Below are 22,181 nucleotides of genomic sequence, written 5' to 3'. Positions count from 1 at the left end.
ATGTTACTACAACTTGATTGGAGTTCATCTGTGGTAAATTAAATTGTACATGATTTGGAAAGGCACACACCTGTCTATATAAAGTCCCACAGTTGACAGGGCATGTCAGAGCAAAAACCAAGCCATGAGGTCAAAGGAATTGTCCTAGAGCTCCGAGACAGGATTGTGTCGGGAAACAGATCTGGGGAAGAGAACCAAAACATGTCTGCAGCATTGGATCTCCCAAGAACACAGTGGCCTCCATCGTTCTTAAATGGAAGTAGTTTGGAACCACCAAGACTCTTCCTAAAGCTGCCTGCCTGGCCAAACTGAGCAATCCGGGGAGAAGGGCCTTGGTCAGGGAGGTGACCAAGAACCCAATGGTCACCGACAGAACTCAGGAGTGCCTCTGTGGAGATGGGAGAACCTTCCAGAAGGACAACCATCTCTGCAGCACTTCACCAAACGGGCCTTTATGGTAGAGTGGCCAGACGGAAGCTACTCCTCAGGAAAAGGCACATGCAGCCGGCTTGGAGTTTGCCAAAAGGCACCGAAAGGAGTCTCAGACCATTAGAAACAAGATTCTCTGGTCTGATGCAACCAAGATTGAACTCTTTGTCCTGAATGCCAAGCGTCATGTCTGGAGAAAACCTGGCACCATCCTTACGGTGAAGCACGGTGGTGGCAGCATCATGCTGTGGGGATGTTTTTCAGAGGCGGGGACTGGGAGACTAGTCAGGATCGAGGGAAAGATGATCAGAGCAAAGTACAGAGAGATCCTTGATAAAAACCTTCTCCAGAGTGCTTAGGACCTGGGGAGACGGTTCACCTTCCTACAGGACAACGACCCTAAGCACACAGCCAAGACAACGCAGGAGTGGCTTCAGGACATCTCTGAAAGTCCTTGAGTGGTCCAGCCAGAGCACAGACTTGAAACCGATCAAACATCTCTGGAGAGACCTGAAAATAGCTGTGCAGCGACGTTCCCCATCCAACCCGACAGAGCTTGAGAGGATCTGCAGAGAAGAATGGGAGAAACTCCCCAAATACAGGTGTGCCAAGCTTGTAGCCTCATACCCAAGAAGAATCGAGGCTCGTAATTGCTGCCAAAGGTGCTTCAAAAAAGTACTGAGTAAACGGTCTCAATATTTATGTAAATGTGATCGTTTTTTTACTTATAATAAATTTGCAAAAATGTCTGCCATTATGGGGTATTGTGTGTAGATTGATGAGGGGGAAAACAATTTAATCAATTTCAGAATAAGGCTGTAACGTAACAAAATGTGGAAAAAGCCAAGGGGTCTGAATACTTTCAGTATGCACTGTATAAATGATATGTGTCAGGAGTGCGTTACCTCCAGAGTACACGATGCCGTGCTGCAGTGGTCCTGTGTATGTGCCAATCTTCAGCCGGCCTGTGGTCTGCAACAGCAAGCACTCTGGTAAGATCATCGTGGCCATGCCAACATGAACACACAAAAACGTGCACACACACAGACACCACACTGCTAGACAGTTTAACACATACTCGAGCCCAAACACACACTCACTGTGTCGACCTGCCGTAGCACTGTCCCCTCTCCGAAGAACACGGGTTTGCGGGCATCTACTAATATCAGGTCAAAGTAGGACTGCCAGGGCCGATGGGGCATTCCCACCTGCAGCACAAACATACACACTGAACCTCTGTTCCATTTCAGCAGCTTGCCGCCTCCCCTAAACCCCTCTTCTCTTAGAGTTCTTAGGTCTGAAAGGAAGCAACAAGAATCTAAACAAGACAATTCAGTCTCTTACCTTTGGACCATGGGGGAAGTCAAACAGGTATGTCATTATTTTCTGAAATGATAAACAGAGAGACGTTATACGTGATGTTCATTGACTGTGTATGGGGTTATGTACAGTGCAGTCGGTAGGCCTCACCTCTGTGTATTTGTAGTCACTGTTGGTGGCCAGGAACACCTTGGCCACTTCATTCATCCGACTCAGGAGTAGAGGGAGCTTCCCCTTTAATGAAGAAAAAATGTATTCAGCAAATGACATTTTAAGTGATACGTTTACAGGTGTTAAAATAGACAAGGTCACTGAAAATGTGTCAGATGCAATTAAATGAATGTGAAGTTCACTTACATCCTTGACCACATACTTTTCCAGGTTTTCAACCGTTTTTTCTTTCAAAGATCCCTGATGAAAACAAGCAAAAAAACATTTAGACAGGTAATAGAAGGAATAACAGATACAATAAGTATGTTTACATGCACCCAAATAACCCAATATTAAAAACAGATTATGGCAGTAGGCCGAGTATGGCAATAGTCATGTACACACACCTTACTCTGCTTATCTTAATCGAAGTAAGCATACGCCCATTAAAACACCTGGTTTTCTGAGCAATTTTTCCAATTATTAGCACATGTAAACCCCTTAAATCGGAGGTCCAGCGGTGTATTTGATCTGTGCATGTGGCAGCACCAGCAGTGCAAGCCTCCCTCTTATGAGCGAGAGAAGTATACATCTTAGAAATAGTTTTCACATAAACTTTATATGTCCGAACTCAGTATCAAATAAGCTTCCCAAAAATAACATGGTGGCTGTTAGCTTGAGTGCCAATTTTCTGCATTTCTCAAAGCCCCATTAGTGTCCATGGAAACAGGATTATTAGGGAAATCGTTCTTGCAAAGCATTTAAACGTTTTAATCAAACTATTATATTAATCTGACTATTCACAATAATGGTATTACTGTGTGCATATAACCATATTCAGTGAAAAAATACTTTAATGGATTTAGAAGAGGAAGTGAGTGAGGGAGGGAGGTTGTTTTACCTTCAAGTGGACCCAGTCCACAGCATCACGGACATCCTGGAACATGCTCTTGTAGGACATGAAGAGGTCTCCATTCTTAAAGCCAGTCTCGCAGCTGGGACCACAATAACTTGAATTACAAATCCCAAACTATCTGATAATCATTCAAAATGATTCAGTTTTCAGAGGGAGAGCAGCACACTCACCTTGTGTATTTGGGGCAGTTGGTGAAGAAATCAACCAGACAAGCAAAGAGGTAGGTTTCTGAAGAGGGAGCAAGGTAAGGCCATTTGAAACAACAATGTGACATCAGCTAAAAGCACATTCCTCAGAAAATAAAAAAACACTAACTTATGGAACAACAACCAGGGGAGTATTTGAGCAGTACTCTGGAGCAGTAATGTGGACAGTATCAGCAAGACTGTGAACACAGTTCAGTGAATGTCACTCAGGCAGGGGTATTCAAGGTTGGGGTCAGTGGGGTCACCCAAATAGTTTTTACAGTTTTGTTTTTTTAAACGTAAGAACAAAAAAATAAGAGCACAAACATTTTTGAGAAAGATTATTTCATTTTTTGATGTTGAGTAATTGTATTTATTGGTTTCTTTTCATTTAGAAAATGTTATGAATTTAAGGTTATTTGAAATTGACAGATTTGAAAGGTTGTGTCATTAGATTTGGAGTGGGGTCGCGAGAGATCCTTGCCCCAAAAAAATGGGGTGAAGACTGCTCTCTCACCTGGGAGGTTGAACAGTGTGTTCAGAATGTAGAAGCGGTCAGTGTCTCCACGCTGGATAAACTTGTTGGGGTACATCTCCCTGATCTCAGGCCTAAAGGAACAGAGTGATTAAATGAGTATGATATGACTATACGCTGTGTGTATGTGCAATATGAGGGTACTTGGCATGAGCACATGGTAAATGTTTGGTGTGAGGGTGATATCATTACGAGCAGCAGAACTCACCCCCTCATGAAGTTGAAGCCGTGGGCACAGACCAGGATGTTGCCGTATGCGTCGACCTTGAGCAGATTCCCGTGCATTGTGTCAAACAACAGGCCTCTGGAACCAGAGGGTGGTAGGACAACTTGTCAGAACCGTTTATATGTGTGTGAGATGGGAGCCATCATCTCTAAAAAGGCTTACTAACTGAGATGTGTAACTTTTAACCGGGGCCAGACTGAAAGGGAGGATTTTCCTCAAGATCCCAAGTTATTTTTTAAATCATATATTTGTGAAATGAAATCAGTTCAAACCAAGTACTGTTAGAAAACAAAGAAATAATTAGAATTGACCAAATCAAAGACAACTCTATAATGCTATTCATAAGAATTCCGTCTGGCCTTACAAATAACCGATAATGAACGTGTGATGTCAGACGGACCTGGTGGGGAAAGCGGGGTCGTAGACAAAGTTGAGCAGCTCCTGTGGGTAACCGATGTGGACGAGACGTTCCACGGTCAGGTCAAATCCCAGCGACTCGTACTCAGGTGATTTATACACTGCAGTAAGCAGGGAGAGGGAAACAGCTACTGTAGTACAGGGTGATATACTCACTGGGAGAGAGCTACAATGCGGTCTCTCTGTGTTCATAGAGAGGGAGACAGATTTATGTGGCGAGACTGACAAAGCAAGATAGGGCCTGCACACTGGAACATAGGGAGGGATTTACACGTGGCCTCTGTGGACAGTTGAAATGAATCTGGTATGGGTATGTTAATTGAATAACGTGCACATCCAGAACACATGTAAGCACATACACGACACACACGACCCACTGACTCACTAAGAGTGCTTCGACTGCACTGCAGATAGTGGCTATAGAAGCAAATGACCTGTAGCGGTTGGCATGTCAAAAACCCTTTAGTTCCTGGCGCTACTCCCACAGCCCCCTCCCCCCTCCCCCAGGGGTTGTTTCTCCCCACTCACTGTGTGGAAACACAACCCCTTAGCAGCACTTGTTTATGGGACGGTGACTGGGCTCTATAAACAGGCGGATGTGAGCCGCTTGGGTTACAGTTATCCTTCAGAGACCCAAAGGAGGGCAGTGGAGTGGGGTGGGGGGGTGGGCTGGGGGGTACTGGTTGAGAGGGTGACGTATGCGTAAGGTACAAACAATGTCATCCAGGCTACACGTGTCACAAAAAGCAGAGCTGGTCCAATTGAGGTTCTAGGCTATATCGAGACCTCCTACATGCAAGGGAGTAAGCTGCTGTATCAACACAAGCATTTCACCGCACCTGCAACAACATCTGAAAATCTGTGTACGTAACCAATAAACTTTGATTTGATTTGAGCAGGCGACTGTACACATTCAAAACCGCACACATTGTCAGTACACATAAAACACACACACACTGAGTACACAAAACATTAGGAACACCTGCAATTTCCATGAGGTAGACTGACCAGGTGAAAGCTATGATCCCTTATTGATGCCACATCAGTCAGTGTAGATGAAGGGGAGGAGAAAGGTTAGATAAGGCTTTTTAAGCCTTGAGACATGGATTGTGTGTGTGTACCATTTAGAGGGTGACAAAATATTTAATTGCCTGTGGTAGTAGGTCCCATTTGCATGTGTTTAAAGTGTGTCAAGAACTGCAACGCTGCTGGGTTTTTCACGCTCAACAGTTTCCCGTGTGTATCGAGAATGGTCCACCACCCAAAGGACATCCAGCCAACTTGAAAACTGTGGAAAGCATTTGAGTCAACATGGGCCAGCATCCCCATGGAACGCTTTCAACACCTTGTAGAGTCCATGCCCCAACGAATTGAGGCTGTTTTGGTGGTAAAAGGGGGTGCAACTCAATATTAGGAAGATGTTCCTAATGTTTTGTACACTCAGTGTACACTTACCTGCCAGAGTGTAGTCCATATCAAAACCAAAGCACTTAATCTTCTCCATTGCCAAGCTTCTGTTCACAAAAACTCTGAAAAGGAAGTAGAGTATCTAGTCAGTCAGAGGTTCTGATGATGAACATATCCTAAAGAGGATACTTTGCATGAAAACAGATGATAGTAACGGTCAGGGTCATGAGTTCAACAGTACAGAAGTGGAGCAGTGCAGTAGCAACTCTAAATGTGTCCATACAAAATATGTATTCACAGTGAGGTTACACAGATCTTTACAATGTTGGAGGGAAAAAAATGGAGTCCAACTCAAAGGCCATATTTCATATACAGTATCGTGAAAAAGTATTTGCCCCTTTTCTGATTTTCTCAATTGTTGCATATTTTTACACTCAATGTTATTCAACACTAAATGCCCCTGGTGAAAAACGAATTGCCTCCCTACACTCAATAACTGGTTGTGCCTCCCTACACTCAATAACTGGTTGTGCCTCCCTACACTCAATAACTGGTTGTGCCTCCCTACACTCAATAACTGGTTGTGCCTCCCTACACTCAATAACTGGTTGTGCCTCCCTACACTCAATAACTGGTTGTGCCTCCCTACACTCAATAACTGGTTGTGCCTCCCTTACACTCAATAACTGGTTGTGCCTCCTTACACTCAATAACTGGTTGTGCCTCCTTTACACTCAATAACTGGTTGTGCCTCCTTTACACTCAATAACTGGTTGTGCCTCCTTTACACTCAATAACTGGTTGTGCCTCCTTTACACTCAATAACTGGTTGTGCCTCCTTTACACTCAATAACTGGTTGTGCCTCCTTACACTCAATAACTGGTTGTGCCTCCCTACACTCAATAACTGGTTGTGCCTCCCTACACTCAATAACTGGTTGTGCCTCCCTACACTCAATAACTGGTTGTGCCTCCCTTACACTCAATAACTGGTTGTGCCTCCTTACACTCAATAACTGGTTGTGCCTCCTTTACACTCAATAACTGGTTGTGCCTCCTTACACTCAATAACTGGTTGTGCCTCCTTTACACTCAATAACTGGTTGTGCCTCCTTTACACTCAATAATTGGTTGTGCCTCCTTTACACTCAATAACTGGTTGTGCCTCCTTACACTCAATAACTGGTTGTGCCTCCTTACACTCAATAACTGGTTGTGCCTCCTTACACTCAATAACTGGTTGTGCCTCCTTACACTCAATAACTGGTTGTGCCTCCTTACACTCAATAACTGGTTGTGCCTCCTTTACACTCAATAACTGGTTGTGCCTCCTTACACTCAATAACTGGTTGTGCCTCCTTTACACTCAATAACTGGTTGTGCCTCCCTACACTCAATAACTGGTTGTGCCTCCTTACACTCAATAACTGGTTGTGCCTCCTTACACTCAATAACTGGTTGTGCCTCGCGGAGGAAGACATTCTTGGGTTTTCGAACATGAACTGCTCGTTTCAGGTCCAGCCACACCACCTCAAATCAGGTTTACATCTGGACTTTAACTAGGCCATTCCAAAACTTCAAATTTGTTGCTTTTCAGCCATTCTGATGTAGACTTGCTTGTGTATTTTGGATCATTGTCTTGCTGCATGACCCAGCTGCACTTCAGCTTCAGCTCACAGACAGATGGCCTGACATTCTCCTGTAGAATTCTCTGATACAGAGCACAATTCATGGTTCCTTCAAGGATGGCAAGTTATCCAGGTCCTGAGGCAGCAAAGCATCGCACTACCACTATCATGCTTGACCGCTGGTATGCGGTTCTTACTGTGGAATGCAGCGTTTGATTTTCGCCAGACATCAAGTTTTTTTCTGGATCAAAAAGAGGATTAGGTGGGGTGCGTGGCAATGGATGCATTCGGCCTGTTGACACAGCTGGATTTTAGAGAACCTTTTAGAGGCCCCAATCTTTGCGGTGTAGATTCTACTGCAATTCTACTACACATTTTGCCATGGAGCAGAGAGAAAATGCTGCAATTTTAAAGCTAATTTCCTGCAATTCTATGCATTTTGTCATGGCGAATGCTGTGTTCTTTTGCTCAAACTTAAAATCAATGCTGCTAAATTCATTGTCTTAGGAATTTTCCATTCTCCCTGACTACCTAGCTTTAATTTGGTGATTGTTAATTCTCAAATAATATATTATTAAAAAATATAGATTGAGTATACGAAACATTAGGAACACCTTCATAATATTGAGTTGCACCTTCTCATTTGGCCCTCAGTACAGCCTCAATTAATCTGGGAATGTACTCTACAAGGTGTCCAAAGGGTTCCCACAGGGATGCCGCCCATTTTGACTCCATTGCTTCCCACAGTTGTGTCAAGTTGGCTGGATGTCCTTTGGGTGGTGGACCATTCTTAATACACACAGGAAACTGTTGAGTGAAAAGCCCAGCAGCGTTGCAGTTCTTGACACAAACCAGTGCACCTGGCACCTACTACCATACCCCGTTCAAAGACAGTTCAATCTTTTGTCTTGCCCAATCACCCTCTGAATGGCACACATTCACAATCCATGTCTCAATTATCTCAAGGCTTTAAAAAAATAATCTTTAACCCATCTCCTCCCCTTCATCTACACTGATTGAAGTGGATTTAACAAGTGACATCAATAAGGGATAATAGCTTTCACCTGGTCAGTCGAGAACATGGAAAGAGCAGGTGTTCTTAATGTTTTATGTACATGTCCATTATATATTTTTTGACATACTTTCTATCTGGTTTTAGTTGTTCACAAGTTGTTTTTTTAGGCAGCAGAAAAATCCCTGTCCATAACAGGACCCATGTCGTCCAAAAGGTTATACTTTTGACTCATCTGTCCATAGAACATTATTCCCAGAGTCTTTATGACCATCCAGGTGCATCCAGGGGATTTTTGGCAAACTTGAGTTTACTTTTTGAATGACATGGGTCCCACTATGTCTGGCAAAAACCAAACACTGCATTCCACAGTAAGAACATCCTACCAACAGTCAAGAACGGTGGTGGTAGTGTGATGGGTTGGGGATGCATTTCTCCATCCGGACCTGGACGACTTGCCATTATTGACGGAATTGTGCTCTGTATCAGAGAATTCTACAGGAGAATGTCAGGCCATCTGTCTGTGAGCTGAAGCGCAGCTGGTTCATGCAGCATGACAATGATCCAAAACACACAAGTCAGTCAACACATGTAAAAGTTTTAGAATGGCCTAGTCATCCAGACCTAAACCAGATTGAGATGTTGTAACAGGACCTGCAATGAGCAGTTCATGCTCGAAAACCAACAAATGCTCAAGGTGACAGTACCAGTTATTGGGTGTAAGGGGGCAAATTATTTTTCGCACGGGGCATTGGGCGTTGCATAATGTTTATTAAATAAATTAGATATCATATTTTTGTGTTATTTGTACACTCAGGTTCCCTTTATCTAATATTAGGTTTTGGTTGAAGAGCTGATAACATTCAGTATCAGAAATATGCAAAAATAGAGAAAATCAGCAAAGGGACAAACTTTTTCACGGCACTGCAGTAAGATTTTTTACTTTTTACCATTTTTAGCATTGTTTACATGTAGGCTTATACATGAACAATAATTGGTGTTTGCTTGAAAATAATTTGAAGGAAATTAGCAGAAATCCACAAAGAATGGAAGAACCACTGTACAAAAAGGTCCCGTAGTCTTGCATCACTGTTGTGTCAGTGTCAGCATTAACCCACTTCCTGAAAAGACTTGAGCTGTGTTCAAATACCCATACTAAAATACTGTATACTACTAGTTAATTTAGGTATACTGTAAAAAAAAATGTTTTTAAGTATCTTTTCAGTTTAGCGTACTAGCGCTTCGCCGGACTAACGGAAGTTGATGCTGTTGCTATGCAACCTCTTGCTAGCTTGTTAACATAACAAATGACAAGCTAGACATTTTTACGATTTTGGGTGTGTTCGGAAATTCAGTCTGTAGTTCCAGAGTGTGCTCCAGAGTGTTGTCCGATTGTCACTTCGTAAATTCAGAGCGTTTTGCTCTAGGAGCGCGTCACTGGACGCTCTGGCCGAGGAGTAGGGTTGAGCCGAGCGTTCTGACCTCACAACAGCAGTCAATCACCCAAGCTAACTGGCTAACATTAGCTATCTTGCTAGCTAAACTCAGCTAAAAAGAAACATCCCTTTTCCAGAAACCTGTCTTTCCAAGATAATTCATAAAAACCTAAATAACTTCACAGATCTTCACTGTAAGTGGTTTGAAACATTGAACCATAAACAATTAATGAACATGCACCTGCGGAAAGGTCATTAAGACACTAACAGCTTACAGATGGTAGGCAATTAAGGTCACAGTTATGAAAACTTAGGACACTAAAGAGACCTATCTACTGATTCTGAAAAACACCAAAATAAACATGACCAGGGTCCCTGCTCATCTGCGTGAATGTGCCTAAGGCATGCTGCAAGGAGGCATGAGGACTGCAGATGTGGCCTGGGCAATAAATTGCAATGTCCGCACTATGAGACGCCTAAGACAGCGCTACAGGGAGACAGGACAAACAGCTGATCATCCTAGCAGTGGCAGATCATGTCTAACAACACCTACACATGATTGGTACATCCTAACATCAGACCTGCAGAACAGGTACAGGATGGCAACAACAACTTCCTGAGTTACACCAGGAACGCACAATCCCTCCATAAGTGCTCAGACTGTCTGTAATAGGCTGAGAGAGGCTGGACTGAGGGCTTGTAGGCCTGTTGTAAGGCAGGTCCTCACCAGACAACACCGGCAACAATGTTGACTATGGGCACAAACCCATCATCGCTGGACCAAACATGACTGGCAAAAAGTGCTCTTCACTGACGAGTCGCGGTTTTGTCTCACCAGGGGTGATGGTCGGATTCGCGTTTATCGTTGAAGGAATGAGCGTTACACCGAGGCCTGTACTCTGGAGCGGGAGTGATTTGGAGGTGGAGGGTCCGTCATGGTCTGGAGCGGTGTGTCACAGCATCATCGGACTGAGCTTGTTGACATTGCAGGCAATCTCAACGCTGTACATTACAGGGAAAAAAATCCACCTCCCTCATGTGGTACCCTTCCTGCAGGCTCATCCTGACATGACCCTGACATGTTGGATCAGAGGGTGAATGCTAGGGCCATTCCCCCCAGAAATGTCCGGGAACTTGCAGGTGCCTTGGTGGAAGAGTGGGGTAACATCTCACAGCAATAACTGCCAAATCTGGTGCAGTCCATGAGGAGGAGATGCACTGCAGTACTTAATGCAGCTGGTAGCCACACCAGATACTGACTGTTACTTTTTTTTTACCCCTGTTCAAGGACACATTATTCCATTTCTTTTAATCACATCTGTGGATCTTGTTCAGTTTGTCTAAGTTGTTGAATCTTGTTATGTAAATACAAATATTTACACATGTTAAGTTTGCTGAAAATAAACGCAGTTGACAGTGAGAGGACGTTTATTTTTTTGCTGAGTTTATCGCCAGACACAAATAGCTAACTGGCTAACATTAAGTATCTTGGTAGCCATTTCCAGACACAAATTAGAGAACAGCTCGCTCTGACCATTTTACTCGCCCTAGCAGAGCTGGTTACGCTGTTTTGATGGTATCCAGGGTGTTGGTGACTGTTTTTCTGGCAACAATTTAATGACACTTTTTTGCCGACAACGGCCATATATTCAACGGGTGTTGAGCGTTCATAAATGCGCTCTGGCACACTCAAGACGAGTGCTCTGAAATCGGAGTAGATGGACAGAATAAACAATGTCCATTGAGAAAACAAACAGACTATAGCACTTAGCTAAGAATGATGTTAATAATAAAGTCAATAGATGTTGGGTAGTTAGATTATAGTTAATATACTGCCTGTCAAGTTTGATATATTAGTAGCCAACTAACGTTAGGACAGTAACTAACTAACATACCGGTAAATACTGCTATCATGCTATGTGGTTCATAAGGGATAGCGTTGTCAGCCAACATAACGTGTAACGTAATTTATTTGAAAAGTCATTACATTGCTCAACATTTGTCATAATTAATTAAAGCAATGAATTTGTATCCGCTCTCGTCGGACAACGGCAGCATATTTTCCGCCATTTTCTTCAAATCTGAAAACATTGTGAATCCTCGCCCATTTTCTGAAGAATTGCATTATGGGCCCTAACAGCACGGAAATAGTGCCCACTGCTTGTGTACTTCGTATTTTGGCGAATTCAGTATGACATCCGGGGACTTTTGGCACACTAACTATATCCGTGCTATGACCAATAAGCATACTACATACTCAATTCACATCACAAATAGTAGAGTTAGTATGAGTTTTCGAACACAGCTTTGGTTTGTTGGGAGACTAGCCTAATGTCTAGATTGAAAGAAACAACCAAGTATCACTCAAACTCAAAAAGAAATCACTACATCAATGGCATGCAAATCCGTTTCTACATTTGTTACGTTGTCTGCTACACACATCTGAACTTCAAACTTCATTAAGCCTTCCTCAGATTTCCCCTGAAACCTGGCATCATTGTATTGAATTATAGGTCCACAAATGTGCTTACACACTGCTATGTTGAGTCAATTCCGTTATAACATAAGCAATCCACGATACAATGAAGGGCTCAGGTAATCCTCTTTTCCAGTGAAAGTGAATTAGGCAAGTGCTTTGTCTGCTGCTGGTGCCCATGGGCATAATGAAAGGCCTTGGCAACCACTCCAGAGTATGTGCAGTCAACTCTTGCCTGACATCTATTCCAAAAAAAAGCAACAGAGGAAGAAGGAATGATTTCACAGCACTATGGCTAATTTTGATTCAAAAGAGAACAGAAGGTAGCACACCAACCAAAGGACACAGTGGCTCCAATATCTAGGCCTCCACTGGCACATCACTTAGAATGGAGCAATGTGTTAGACATGCATTTTAAGTGCTGGGCTAGTGTGAATATTGCAACAAAGCAACACATTGAAGTTCACTGGCCTTTTTGATGCAATTTAAGAGGCACTTTCGGCTCATCTTGTATTTATTCGGACACTAGGTATATTCACTATGAGAAGCCTACATCGTACGGACCAACAGGAAACACCTGTGGTGAAGTTCACATTTCAGACACAACGAAAATGTGAAAACGATTTTAAAACAAAAGAAGCTTGAAAATGCACCAAGGAAAATGATGCAGATCAGTTGAATATTACATTACATTACATTTAAGTCATATATATAATAGGAAGCAAAGTAGGCAATAGCATTCTAGATACTCCCCTCGCTCCAACAAAGCCATACTGTTCCTGGCAAATTCCATTGTAACAGAATTTCACTCACTCAGATATTTCACTTTAAAATGTATACCAAACAAAAACCATTGATTTCAAAGTTTAACAAACCATAGAACTCTATGCACAAGGACTACTTAAACAAGTTCTAGAGAAAATTTTACAAAAACACATTTAGAGGAAGACCTATGCAGTAACAGAATAAAACTGAGGGAGATTTTACCGTAATTCTGTTACCAAACTTTTCATCTTTTTTTTTTTACTGTGTAAATTGTTCAAAGTAGTCATTGTGCATAGAGTTTCATGTTTTTTAAACTTTGAAAATCAATGGTTTTTGTTTGGTATACATTTTAAAGTGAAAAATCGTAGTCTCAGCGTAATTCCTTTTTATTGTGGAATTGCACTCCTCCAACACTATTCTGGCCTGAAGTTTCTATTCAGATGTTATGGGATAAGACTTCAGACTGATGGCGATGGGGAGGTGGCATTAGGAACGGGTGAGGGGTGATGCAGTAAGAGAGGGGGAATGAAGGGCAGACAGAGGGGGAAGAGAGGTCACACAGAGAACTCATGACCACCTACTACCACCCACCCTCAGAGACCTACCCAGCACACAGAGGGCTAGTGTCAGTATGAACATGGGATACATGGAGTTTGAATGGAAAATAAATACACATGTACAAAAGGGTCATTCAGTCAGTATTGAGGTTCAACAAAAGTTTGGCGTACCTCATTGCAGGATGGTATTGGGCCAGTTCCCTTGGAAAGCTTTGTAATAGAGAATACATGTGCGATAGCATTACCACTGAATGTGAATGTGTCATAGCCTGCGCTCCAGTGATGCACACCACATAAATCAGGTGGTTCTTACACTGCTTTTAGACTTGTTGCATTGACAGTGCCCCTGTTTTCTTATTTGGAAAGGGTATGTAGATTTTCAACCACAGAATGAGGAAGGAAGACACTACACCATGACAACACCACCAGACTTTTTACCCGGAAATGGTTGCCGGCCACACGATATCGAGACCCAAAAGACCTTTCTTACATGTTAATTACACTACATAGTTATACATCAATTTATTAAACATTAAATATATGGAATTGGGAGTATGTGTGTTTCACACACCTTTCGAGAACATATGAAAACTATGAAGATAAATTAGCCTACATTGCACATAAGCAATAATAAAGGAGCAATGATATATCCATGTAGCCTGGTCCCAGATCTGTTTGTGCTATCACGCCTACCCCTTGTCACTCATTGTCATGTTTGGCGTCACAATGAGTGAAAAGGAGTTGGCAAGAGAGCAGAAACAGACTAGCACTCAGGCTAATCGCCGTGACCTTAAACCTGACGGAATCTTGCTCTCAAAGCATACATTTCTGTGACACGTTATGCATCTTTATTCTGTACCTGTGGTAGGCCTCACGCCGATACTTCTTCATGGCCAAGCCGTCCATGTTGGCTGGGAGGTCTGCAAAGTTCTGTAAGCGGTCGCTCCATGACGTCATCTTGAACCGTTTGAATTATTTCTGTGAATCAAAGTGAATAGGCTTTAAGGACCGGTATGTTGTCACTGGAACTATGGCAGCAGTAAAATGGTGTAGCCCTCTTGTCTAGGTTGAAGGGACCTCAATTAAGCTCCTCCCATGCTCAGATGAGAAGTATTTCAAGAGTTTGAGGCTGAACTCAATCATTTAAAAAATGATACTTATTATTGACTGTGACTGAAGATTTTCTTTTTTAATAACATGGCCTTCAGGGAAATCATAGCCTTTTGAAAATCACGAGGTAGGCTTGTTTGTACTCTGAGCCTTGGAGTAGACTAGTTTCTAACAATAATAAGGCTCACTACAGTGGAATCGCAGTTAATCCCTCTGTGCAAGTCTAAACACAGACATCCTCATATAAGGGCAGCTGAACATAATGCAAGAACATGCAGCAAGCTCCTTCAACAAGGTTCATCAACAAAGTGTACAAACTTACGAGGACAGCTATGGAACGAACTACTGGTGTACGACCACAGTAGCCTAGTTGGAAAGATAATGGAATCTGGGTCATCCAATGTTAAAATTGAATGATCGGCTGACAAAACGAGAAGCATGCAGCTGCACTTGGTGCGCACTGAAAGTGAACCTATCAGTGAATCTCAAAGTGCATGTCTCTCAGATGGTATGTGCACAGCTGCACTAATGCCTTGGACCAGAGCTTTAATCTGTCACTAGCTCTGGACCAGGCCCTGGTTTCCTGATAACAATGGAATTTAGGCTTATGAGTTTTAACCATGCATCTTTCCTACCACGGCCGAAGCTATAACATGTTTCCCAAAACACCACGCAGAGAGAACATTTGCTAATGCTTCGAATACACCGACTGTGTCATTGCACACAATAGTAGGTAGCATCATCTGGATATGTATCCGGGTGGCAGGTAGCATAGTGGTTGAGCCAGTTACTGAAAGGTTGCTAGATTGAATCCCCGAGCTGACAAGGTAAAAATATGTTGTTCTGCTTCCCTAAACAAGACAGTTAACCCACTGTTCCCCGGTAGGCCATCATGGTAAATAGGAAATTACTCTTAACTGACTTGCCTAGTTAAATGAAGTTAAATACAAAAAAGTGTGATGCAACAAAAGTTCAACATTCACCTTCTGCTACCATTTCTGTCAAGCCGTCAACACATAATTTAGATAAATCCAACATATGCACCACACTGTAACTGCCTCTGCAACGCAAACACAGTATTTAATTGGAAATTCATGTAATTCTGGTGTACCAAAATGCAATGACACTTTCGGTATGATCAATGTGTAAGTGTGCATTTAAGGCATGTGTAACAATGGTTTTGGGAAACAGCTCGGAGATGTTTTATTTTATTTCACCTTTATTTAACCAAGTAGGCAAGTTGAGAACAAGTTCTCATTTACAATTGCGACCTGGCCAAGATAAAGCAAAGCAGTTCGACAGATACAACGACACAGAATTACACATGGAGTAAAACAAACATACAGTCAATAATACAGTATAAACAAGTCTATATATGATGTGAGCAAATAAGGTGAGATAAGGGAGGTAAAGGCAAAAAAAAGGCCATGGTGGCAAAGCAAATACAATATAGCAAGTAAAACACTGGAATTGTAGATTTGCAGTGGAAGAATGTGCAAAGTAGAAATACAAATAATGGGGTGCAAAGGAGCAAAATAAATAATAAAATACAGTAGGGAAAGAGGTAGTTGTTTGGGCTAAATTATAGGTGGGCTATGTACAGGTGCAGTAATTTGTAAGCTGCTCTGAGAGTTGGTGCTTAAAGCTAGTGAGGGAGATAAGTGTTTCCAGTTTCAGAGATTTTTGTAGTTCGTTCCAGTCATTGGCAGCAGAGAAATGGAAGGAGAGGCGGCCAAAGAAAGAATTGGTTTTAACGATGTAACGATGCTCATACAAAGGTTCTAATGATGAATGAACGTAAAAGCGGGGCACAGGGTCGAACACACCAGAATTACATTCATTTCCAATGAAACGCTGTGTTTGCCTTGCAGCATTGCGTTGCAGAGGCCGTTGCAGTGCGTTCGTATGCGTCAAACTGTATGCATAGACTTTGACAGAAATGGTAGCAGAAGGTGAATGTTGAATTTTTGTTGCATACATATCCAGATTCTGCTGCGTACTATTTACTATTTTGCACAAAAGACGCTTAATAGTACGCAGCGTTTCATTGGAAATTAATGTAATTCTGGTGTACCAAAACGTAATATACTGTCGGTGTGTTCTAAGCGTTAGCGCGCAACATAGGCTACCATTTTAGCCCCAATCGTAGTGGTCGAAGTTGGCAGAGTTCGCTAAGTTATTATTTATGGATAATGTTAATGACATACTTGTAAATGTTCTGTAATAAATTACTACAACAACTTTAGCTGTCACCTTGCTTAATTTGCTACACTAGCTAGCTATGTACCTACTTCCCTCTCCGTAACGTTAACAGAATTGCGGGAAAGTAGTAACGTTACTCCGCAGGCGAGGGTGAAGCGGGAAAGTAGTAACTTTACTCCGCAGGCGAGGGTGAAGGACACTGTCCCGGTGTTGTGAAACACCGACTTGCCACTCTCCCACTGAGTAGACTGTATCCCGGTGACATCCAGATGGTTACCAATATTATTTACCAAAGTTATTTCTCATGAAGGCTGATATCCTACTAGGGAGGACAACATGTGGCCATGTTAACTTTACTGCCGGCAACAACGTGATACAGCTGCGGAGTGGGAAGTATCTCAATACAACACACGTGATCCTCCGCACCAGCTTGTCGTCAAGCTTCCTGAAGACTAACGTTAACCAATTGGCGACCAATATTACAGGTTATTGCTCGCTCGCCCTTTAAAATAATCAAAACTAACTCGAGACCAGTATTTAATATATGTTTGTGTGTGAAGCCTTAAGACAACTTTCCACATTGGGCGGACAATTTGTTTTTCTAATTCGGAAAATAGAATTTCACCACCTGTGTTGCTGGTGGCGTGGAGCTCACGCAGCATCCACACAGGCACCATTCGACATCCGGCCCATCAGCTTGCATGTCTCAACAGCGTCTGTGGTATGATCTTCAATCAGATTCGATTCTACTCGATAAAACAAGCAAATCTGCAACAGCTAGCTAGCTAAGTTGCTAGTTAATGGATAGAGGGACATATGGAGGAGCTTTCTAGGGCTAGCTAGCTACCCGTGTAGCTAGCTTGTTCTGAGTCCGACTCAGTCCCAGATCTTTTTGTTCAATCATGACAACTTCTTGTCACATGAGAACAGTCACTCTTTCTAGCGCTAGCTAACAGGCAACAATAGCAAGTCAGATAAAGTCTGCTAGGTAGAGATATTTTGACAGCTAGCGGAACATGACTTTATTTGCTTCGTCCAGCAACGAACCATTGTTCAATAATATCTCGTTGCGGTACAAAGCAAGACTTTCTGCCCCCCCCCACTACGACAGCTGCTAGCTAAGCTAAAGGCAAGCAAGTCAGCTTAGTGCAGCCGGCTCTTTTAGTCCACACTCGAGAAAATAATCAATACATATTTGCATGTCGTGTATGCTTCGTTTATATACCACTTTGTTAGGCTACTATTTATGCTAGAAGCACAGGATGAGACAAGCTACTCACCAGTCTTGTTGCAATATTGAGTGGGTAGATAATGATTCACAGAGCATGCGCGAAGCCTGGTTCAGAATATGTAGATAGAAATGTAATACATAGAATGAACAGTCCATATACAGATGTTATAATAATAGGCCTACTGGAACATTCTTATTTGTAGGCGTCATTGAAGGTCTATCTGACCTCTCCCCATTCAGATCAGAGTTTACAGATCAACTTGATGCCAATGACAGGATCTCACGGCTGCATAAGATATGAGCAGTCTGTGCAAAAGAGGGAAAGTGGGCAGACTGTGCGTAAAAACACTGCTATTCGGCTGCAGCACAACTATTTCCCTTCCAATGTAAACATATCACATTTAGAATCCCATTGAAAATGTTAAATATAAGGCTACGTCTCCATCTGCCGGTGTCATGAGGTGCATGCATGGTGATATACCGGGCAATTCAATTGTGCTACAGTGTCATTACGCACGACCAGAATCAGTGATGTAAAACATAGCTAAGCCGAACGAGTTGTCCATATCGTTTATAGTGCCCAGAGACAGATGTCTAGTTCCGCAGGCTGCAGCAGCTCACAACTGCGTGATTAGTTACAAATCCTCTGACATTAGCACTGCACCAAGTGGACAGTTCCATCGATGCTCGAGAAAGGAACAGCCTCCACCTAAAAATAGTAGAAAATATCAATGTATTTAAAATATATATATATTTTAGTCTAGGCCTATTAACGTTTTATTCAAATAGATTCGTTTTCGAAAATAGTCCTTCATGCGCTTATGTTATGGGGATAATGTAAAACTCCGTGTGTATTGGGTCGGTCTGCCGAAACCTATATAAGCACTGCAGACAAAGTTTTCCAAAGCCTCTCTTTCTTGCCAACCGCAAAGATGAACTACGGATCTGACCACTATACCTCGTCATCCTACCGAAAGATCTACAGGGACGCTCCTCGTTTCTCACCCTCAACCACTCGTATGAGTAGTCCTTCCGCCTCCTCCCGCAGTTCTGTGTCCTCCACCAGTTACAGGTCTGCGGTGTCTCTCCCCCGCAGTAGTGCGTCATCGCTGGCCTACTACAGAAGGACCGGTCAGTCTTCTTCCTTTTCGACGGTGCCAGGTGACAGCCTCGAATTGACTCAATCCTCCGTCCTCAGCAATGAGTTGAAAGTCACCCGAACCAATGAGAAGGAACAACTGCAGGGTCTCAATGACCGCTTCGCCATGTTCATCGAGAAAGTGCGTACCCTGGAGCAGCAGAACAAAGTCTTGGAGACGGAGCTGGTGACCCTGCGCCAGAGGCAGCACGAGCCATCCCGCATCGCGGACCTATACCAGCAGGAGATGCGCGAGCTTCGCGCGCAAGTGGAGGAGATCGGCAGCGAGAAAGCCCACATTCTCATCGATAGGGACAATTTAGAAGAAGACCTGCACAAGATTAGGGCCAAATATGAGGAGGAAATAAGGGCGCGCGAGGAGGCTGAGCAGACCCTGCGGTCGTTCAAAAAGGACGTGGATGACGCCACCATGGCGCGGCTGGATCTAGAGCGCAAAGTGGAGGGCCTCCTGGATGAGATATCCTTTCTGAGGAAGGTCCACGACGAGGAGGTGGCCGAACTGAGCGGTATGGTCCAGGCAGCTCATGTGTCAGTCGAGGTAGAGCTGGCCAAACCCGACCTCACTTCGGCTCTGAAAGAGATCCGCAATCAGTACGAGACTCTGGCTTCTAAGAACCTGCACTCCGCGGAAGAGTGGTATAAATCCAAGTTTGCCAATCTCAACGAGCAGGCCACCAGGAGCAATGATGCAATGCGGGCCAGCAGGGAGGAGATCAACGAATTCAGGAGACAACTGCAGTCCAAGACAATTGAGTTGGAGACCCTACATGGCATCAATGAGTCTTTGGAACGGCAGATTCGAGAGACAGAAGATGGACACAATTTTGAAATCGCAGGTTTGCAGGTAAAATACGTTTGTTTGCACTTGACAGCTCTCTTCCTCACACATACACGCACCCCTCCTTGCACAGGTGCGCCTGTGTTGGGGAAGTGAGAACATGTGTGTACGCATGATGGAACAGTAAGATTACGCAAATTATTTGTAAATAAACACATTTCAATGCATGATTTATATTGCAATGGGTAGCCGTCTTTGCATCTTAAAACATTGTTATTCTTTTGAGACTGTTGTATGTTCTGGGATAACACATCTGGAAGTCAACCTTCCCTGTCCATGGTTCTGAAATGCTCTAAATTTGCAACCGCACGAAGTGGCAGGATCGCCCACGAGCTCTCTAAATAAAGAGGATTTCTAACAGATATCAGCAACAGTAAACGTCTGCTTGAATCATCACAGCTGGATGTCGTGTCCTGTCCAGCTGAGAGTCTTATAAGACTGACCAAGAGAGCCCGCGGGGGCTCGTGTGACGTGATGTCATGTGTTCATCATAAATACTGAACAAAAATATAAACGCAACATGCAACAATTTCAAAGATTTTAATGAGTTACAGTTCATATAAGTAAATCAGTCAGTTTAAATAAATGTATTAGGCCCAAATCTATGGATTTCATGACTGGGCATGAAACCCCCCCCTCAGTGTATCACTATCACGCTGCTTGACATGACAGGAAACATAACGACCCGTCGACGTCAGAGTAATCTACGAACCTAGCTTCAACCCCGTAGAGTACTCACCAAATGCAGTGCATTATACTGAACGAACCCCGTGTATTTATACTACCCTAAATCGGATTAGTGGTCATCCGTTTATGACCTCTTGCACAAGCGTTCAAATACTCTTCCTTGCCACCCACGAGCGAACACTTTACTAGGCTACTGTGTCCTTATAGATAATTCAATGCATATGGTTACCTAGAAATTCAGATTAAACAAAGAGTAGGGCTCAAGGAAAGGATATAGATTAAGTATTCCCACCTGGACTAAGTTTTTTTCCTTGGTCCATGTAATAATATATGCCATTTAGCAGACGCTTTTATCCAAAGCGACTTACAGTCATGTGTGCATACATTCTACGTATGGGTGATCCCGGGAATCGAACCCACTACCCTGGCGTTACAAGCGCCATGCTCTACCAACTGAGCTACAGAAGTAATGACATTCAGTACTGAGAGACCTTCTGCAAAGGAGATGTTAAGGTCTAATTTGTTTCTTCCTTTCACCTAAACAGGATACCATTGGGCACCTGGACAATGATTTGCGGAACATCAAGAATGACATGGCTCAGCATCTTCGAGAGTACCAGGATCTGCTCAATGTCAAAATGGCTCTGGACATTGAAATAGCTGCCTACAGGTAATTTACGTCTACCAGGACCTGTGACCAGGGTCTGTTAGCAAAGTCTTAGTGATTCCCATTATGGGAATATACCCTTGCCCTCCATACTCTTTCAAAAATAATGTTACAATATGTTAGTCACTAATCACTCTCAGCTATAAATGTATTGACAAAATACTTGTTGACCTGTGTTTGACCCTCAGAAAACTGCTGGAGGGAGAGGAAACTCACTTTAGCACAGGAATATTATTCGGCGCCTCAAACCATGGCACCAGTCACTTTGGATACCAGCCACGTGCCTCAAGCTATGCACGGAGTACCAATAAGGAGAAAGAGGCTGCTCAGAGAGATGGCTTCAAGGAGATCACTGAGGAAAAAGTGGAGAAGAGCGATGAAGCAGATATCAACTCAAACAACTAGACAACAAATTCAGAGCTTGCAAGCCAGTTATCTAAAGGCACAGAGCAAATGTACTGTATATCTTACATTATTACTGGGATGCATTATGTGCAGCTGAGCACTGCTACACTCCAGTTTCAATTAAAATAGTGGAATTTGAGATCGTCTTTGTTAGTAATATGATATATGGAAGGTAGGTAGGTAGTTGAAAGGAGTGATCATTTTGTAATTGAAACAAATAGAATATTTTAACTAAATGTATATATTTTTGTAGCCTGGTTGCCTGATCTGTATGTGTTTTAGCCAACTCTTTTGTCATTCGTTGTCATGCAATGCAAATACAGTACATGGCTAATAATTTTGTGAGTTGGGGCTGTTGATGAAGCCATTAAAAATGTACTGTAACCTATTTATTGAACATTGTCAATAAATGACTGAGAAGTC

The 22,181-nt window shown here is 42.9% G+C and overlaps 2 protein-coding genes across 6 annotated transcripts in view; one reads left to right on the top strand and one right to left on the bottom strand.

Annotated features, from left to right (window-relative positions):
- nt5c2a (5'-nucleotidase, cytosolic IIa) overlaps positions 1-19,542 on the bottom strand; it is a 27,842-nt gene extending 8,300 nt beyond the window's left edge. Inside the window, exons 1-15 of one of the 5 annotated variants that reach the window (XM_046358778.1) lie at positions 19,008-19,542; positions 18,052-18,711; positions 14,319-14,437; positions 13,631-13,669; positions 5,634-5,707; positions 4,162-4,279; positions 3,744-3,839; positions 3,518-3,609; positions 2,986-3,043; positions 2,801-2,894; positions 2,107-2,160; positions 1,900-1,983; positions 1,774-1,815; positions 1,530-1,637; positions 1,335-1,401 (exon numbers count right to left, since the gene is read on the bottom strand). In XM_046358778.1, the coding sequence (XP_046214734.1) occupies positions 1,335-1,401; positions 1,530-1,637; positions 1,774-1,815; positions 1,900-1,983; positions 2,107-2,160; positions 2,801-2,894; positions 2,986-3,043; positions 3,518-3,609; positions 3,744-3,839; positions 4,162-4,279; positions 5,634-5,707; positions 13,631-13,669; positions 14,319-14,416 (1,024 nt within the window). In that variant the 5' untranslated portion in view covers positions 14,417-14,437; positions 18,052-18,711; positions 19,008-19,542. Of the gene's footprint in view, positions 1-1,334; positions 1,402-1,529; positions 1,638-1,773; positions 1,816-1,899; positions 1,984-2,106; positions 2,161-2,800; positions 2,895-2,985; positions 3,044-3,517; positions 3,610-3,743; positions 3,840-4,161; positions 4,280-5,633; positions 5,708-13,630; positions 13,670-14,318; positions 14,438-16,860; positions 17,060-18,051; positions 18,712-19,007 lie in introns of those variants that run through there. The other 4 variants (XM_046358779.1, XM_046358781.1, XM_046358780.1 and 1 more) reach the window with 4 other exon arrangements.
- On the top strand, positions 18,633-22,181 carry inaa (internexin neuronal intermediate filament protein, alpha a). The gene is made up of 3 exons (XM_046358783.1): positions 18,633-20,005; positions 21,232-21,356; positions 21,542-22,181. The coding sequence occupies exons 1-3, from the start codon at positions 18,935-18,937 to the stop codon at positions 21,756-21,758; spliced, it is 1,413 nt and encodes a 470-aa protein (XP_046214739.1). The 5' UTR covers positions 18,633-18,934; the 3' UTR covers positions 21,759-22,181.

This window comes from Oncorhynchus gorbuscha, linkage group LG08 (assembly GCF_021184085.1).
Source record: "Oncorhynchus gorbuscha isolate QuinsamMale2020 ecotype Even-year linkage group LG08, OgorEven_v1.0, whole genome shotgun sequence".
Classification (NCBI taxonomy): Eukaryota; Metazoa; Chordata; class Actinopteri; order Salmoniformes; family Salmonidae; genus Oncorhynchus; species Oncorhynchus gorbuscha.
Note: the sequence above shows the minus strand (reverse complement) of the source record. Positions and strands in the feature narration are given on the sequence as shown.

What these genes read in the sequence shown, in the direction of transcription:
- inaa (XM_046358783.1), top strand. Translation starts at nt 18,935, where the DNA reads ATGAACTACGGATCTGACCACTATACCTCGTCATCCTACCGAAAGATC. An exon ending in TTGAAATCGCAGGTTTGCAG is followed by an intron (nt 20,006 to 21,231) that starts GTAAAATACGTT and finishes TCACCTAAACAG; the next exon opens with GATACCATTGGGCACCTGGA. An exon ending in ATTGAAATAGCTGCCTACAG is followed by an intron (nt 21,357 to 21,541) that starts GTAATTTACGTC and finishes TTTGACCCTCAG; the next exon opens with AAAACTGCTGGAGGGAGAGG.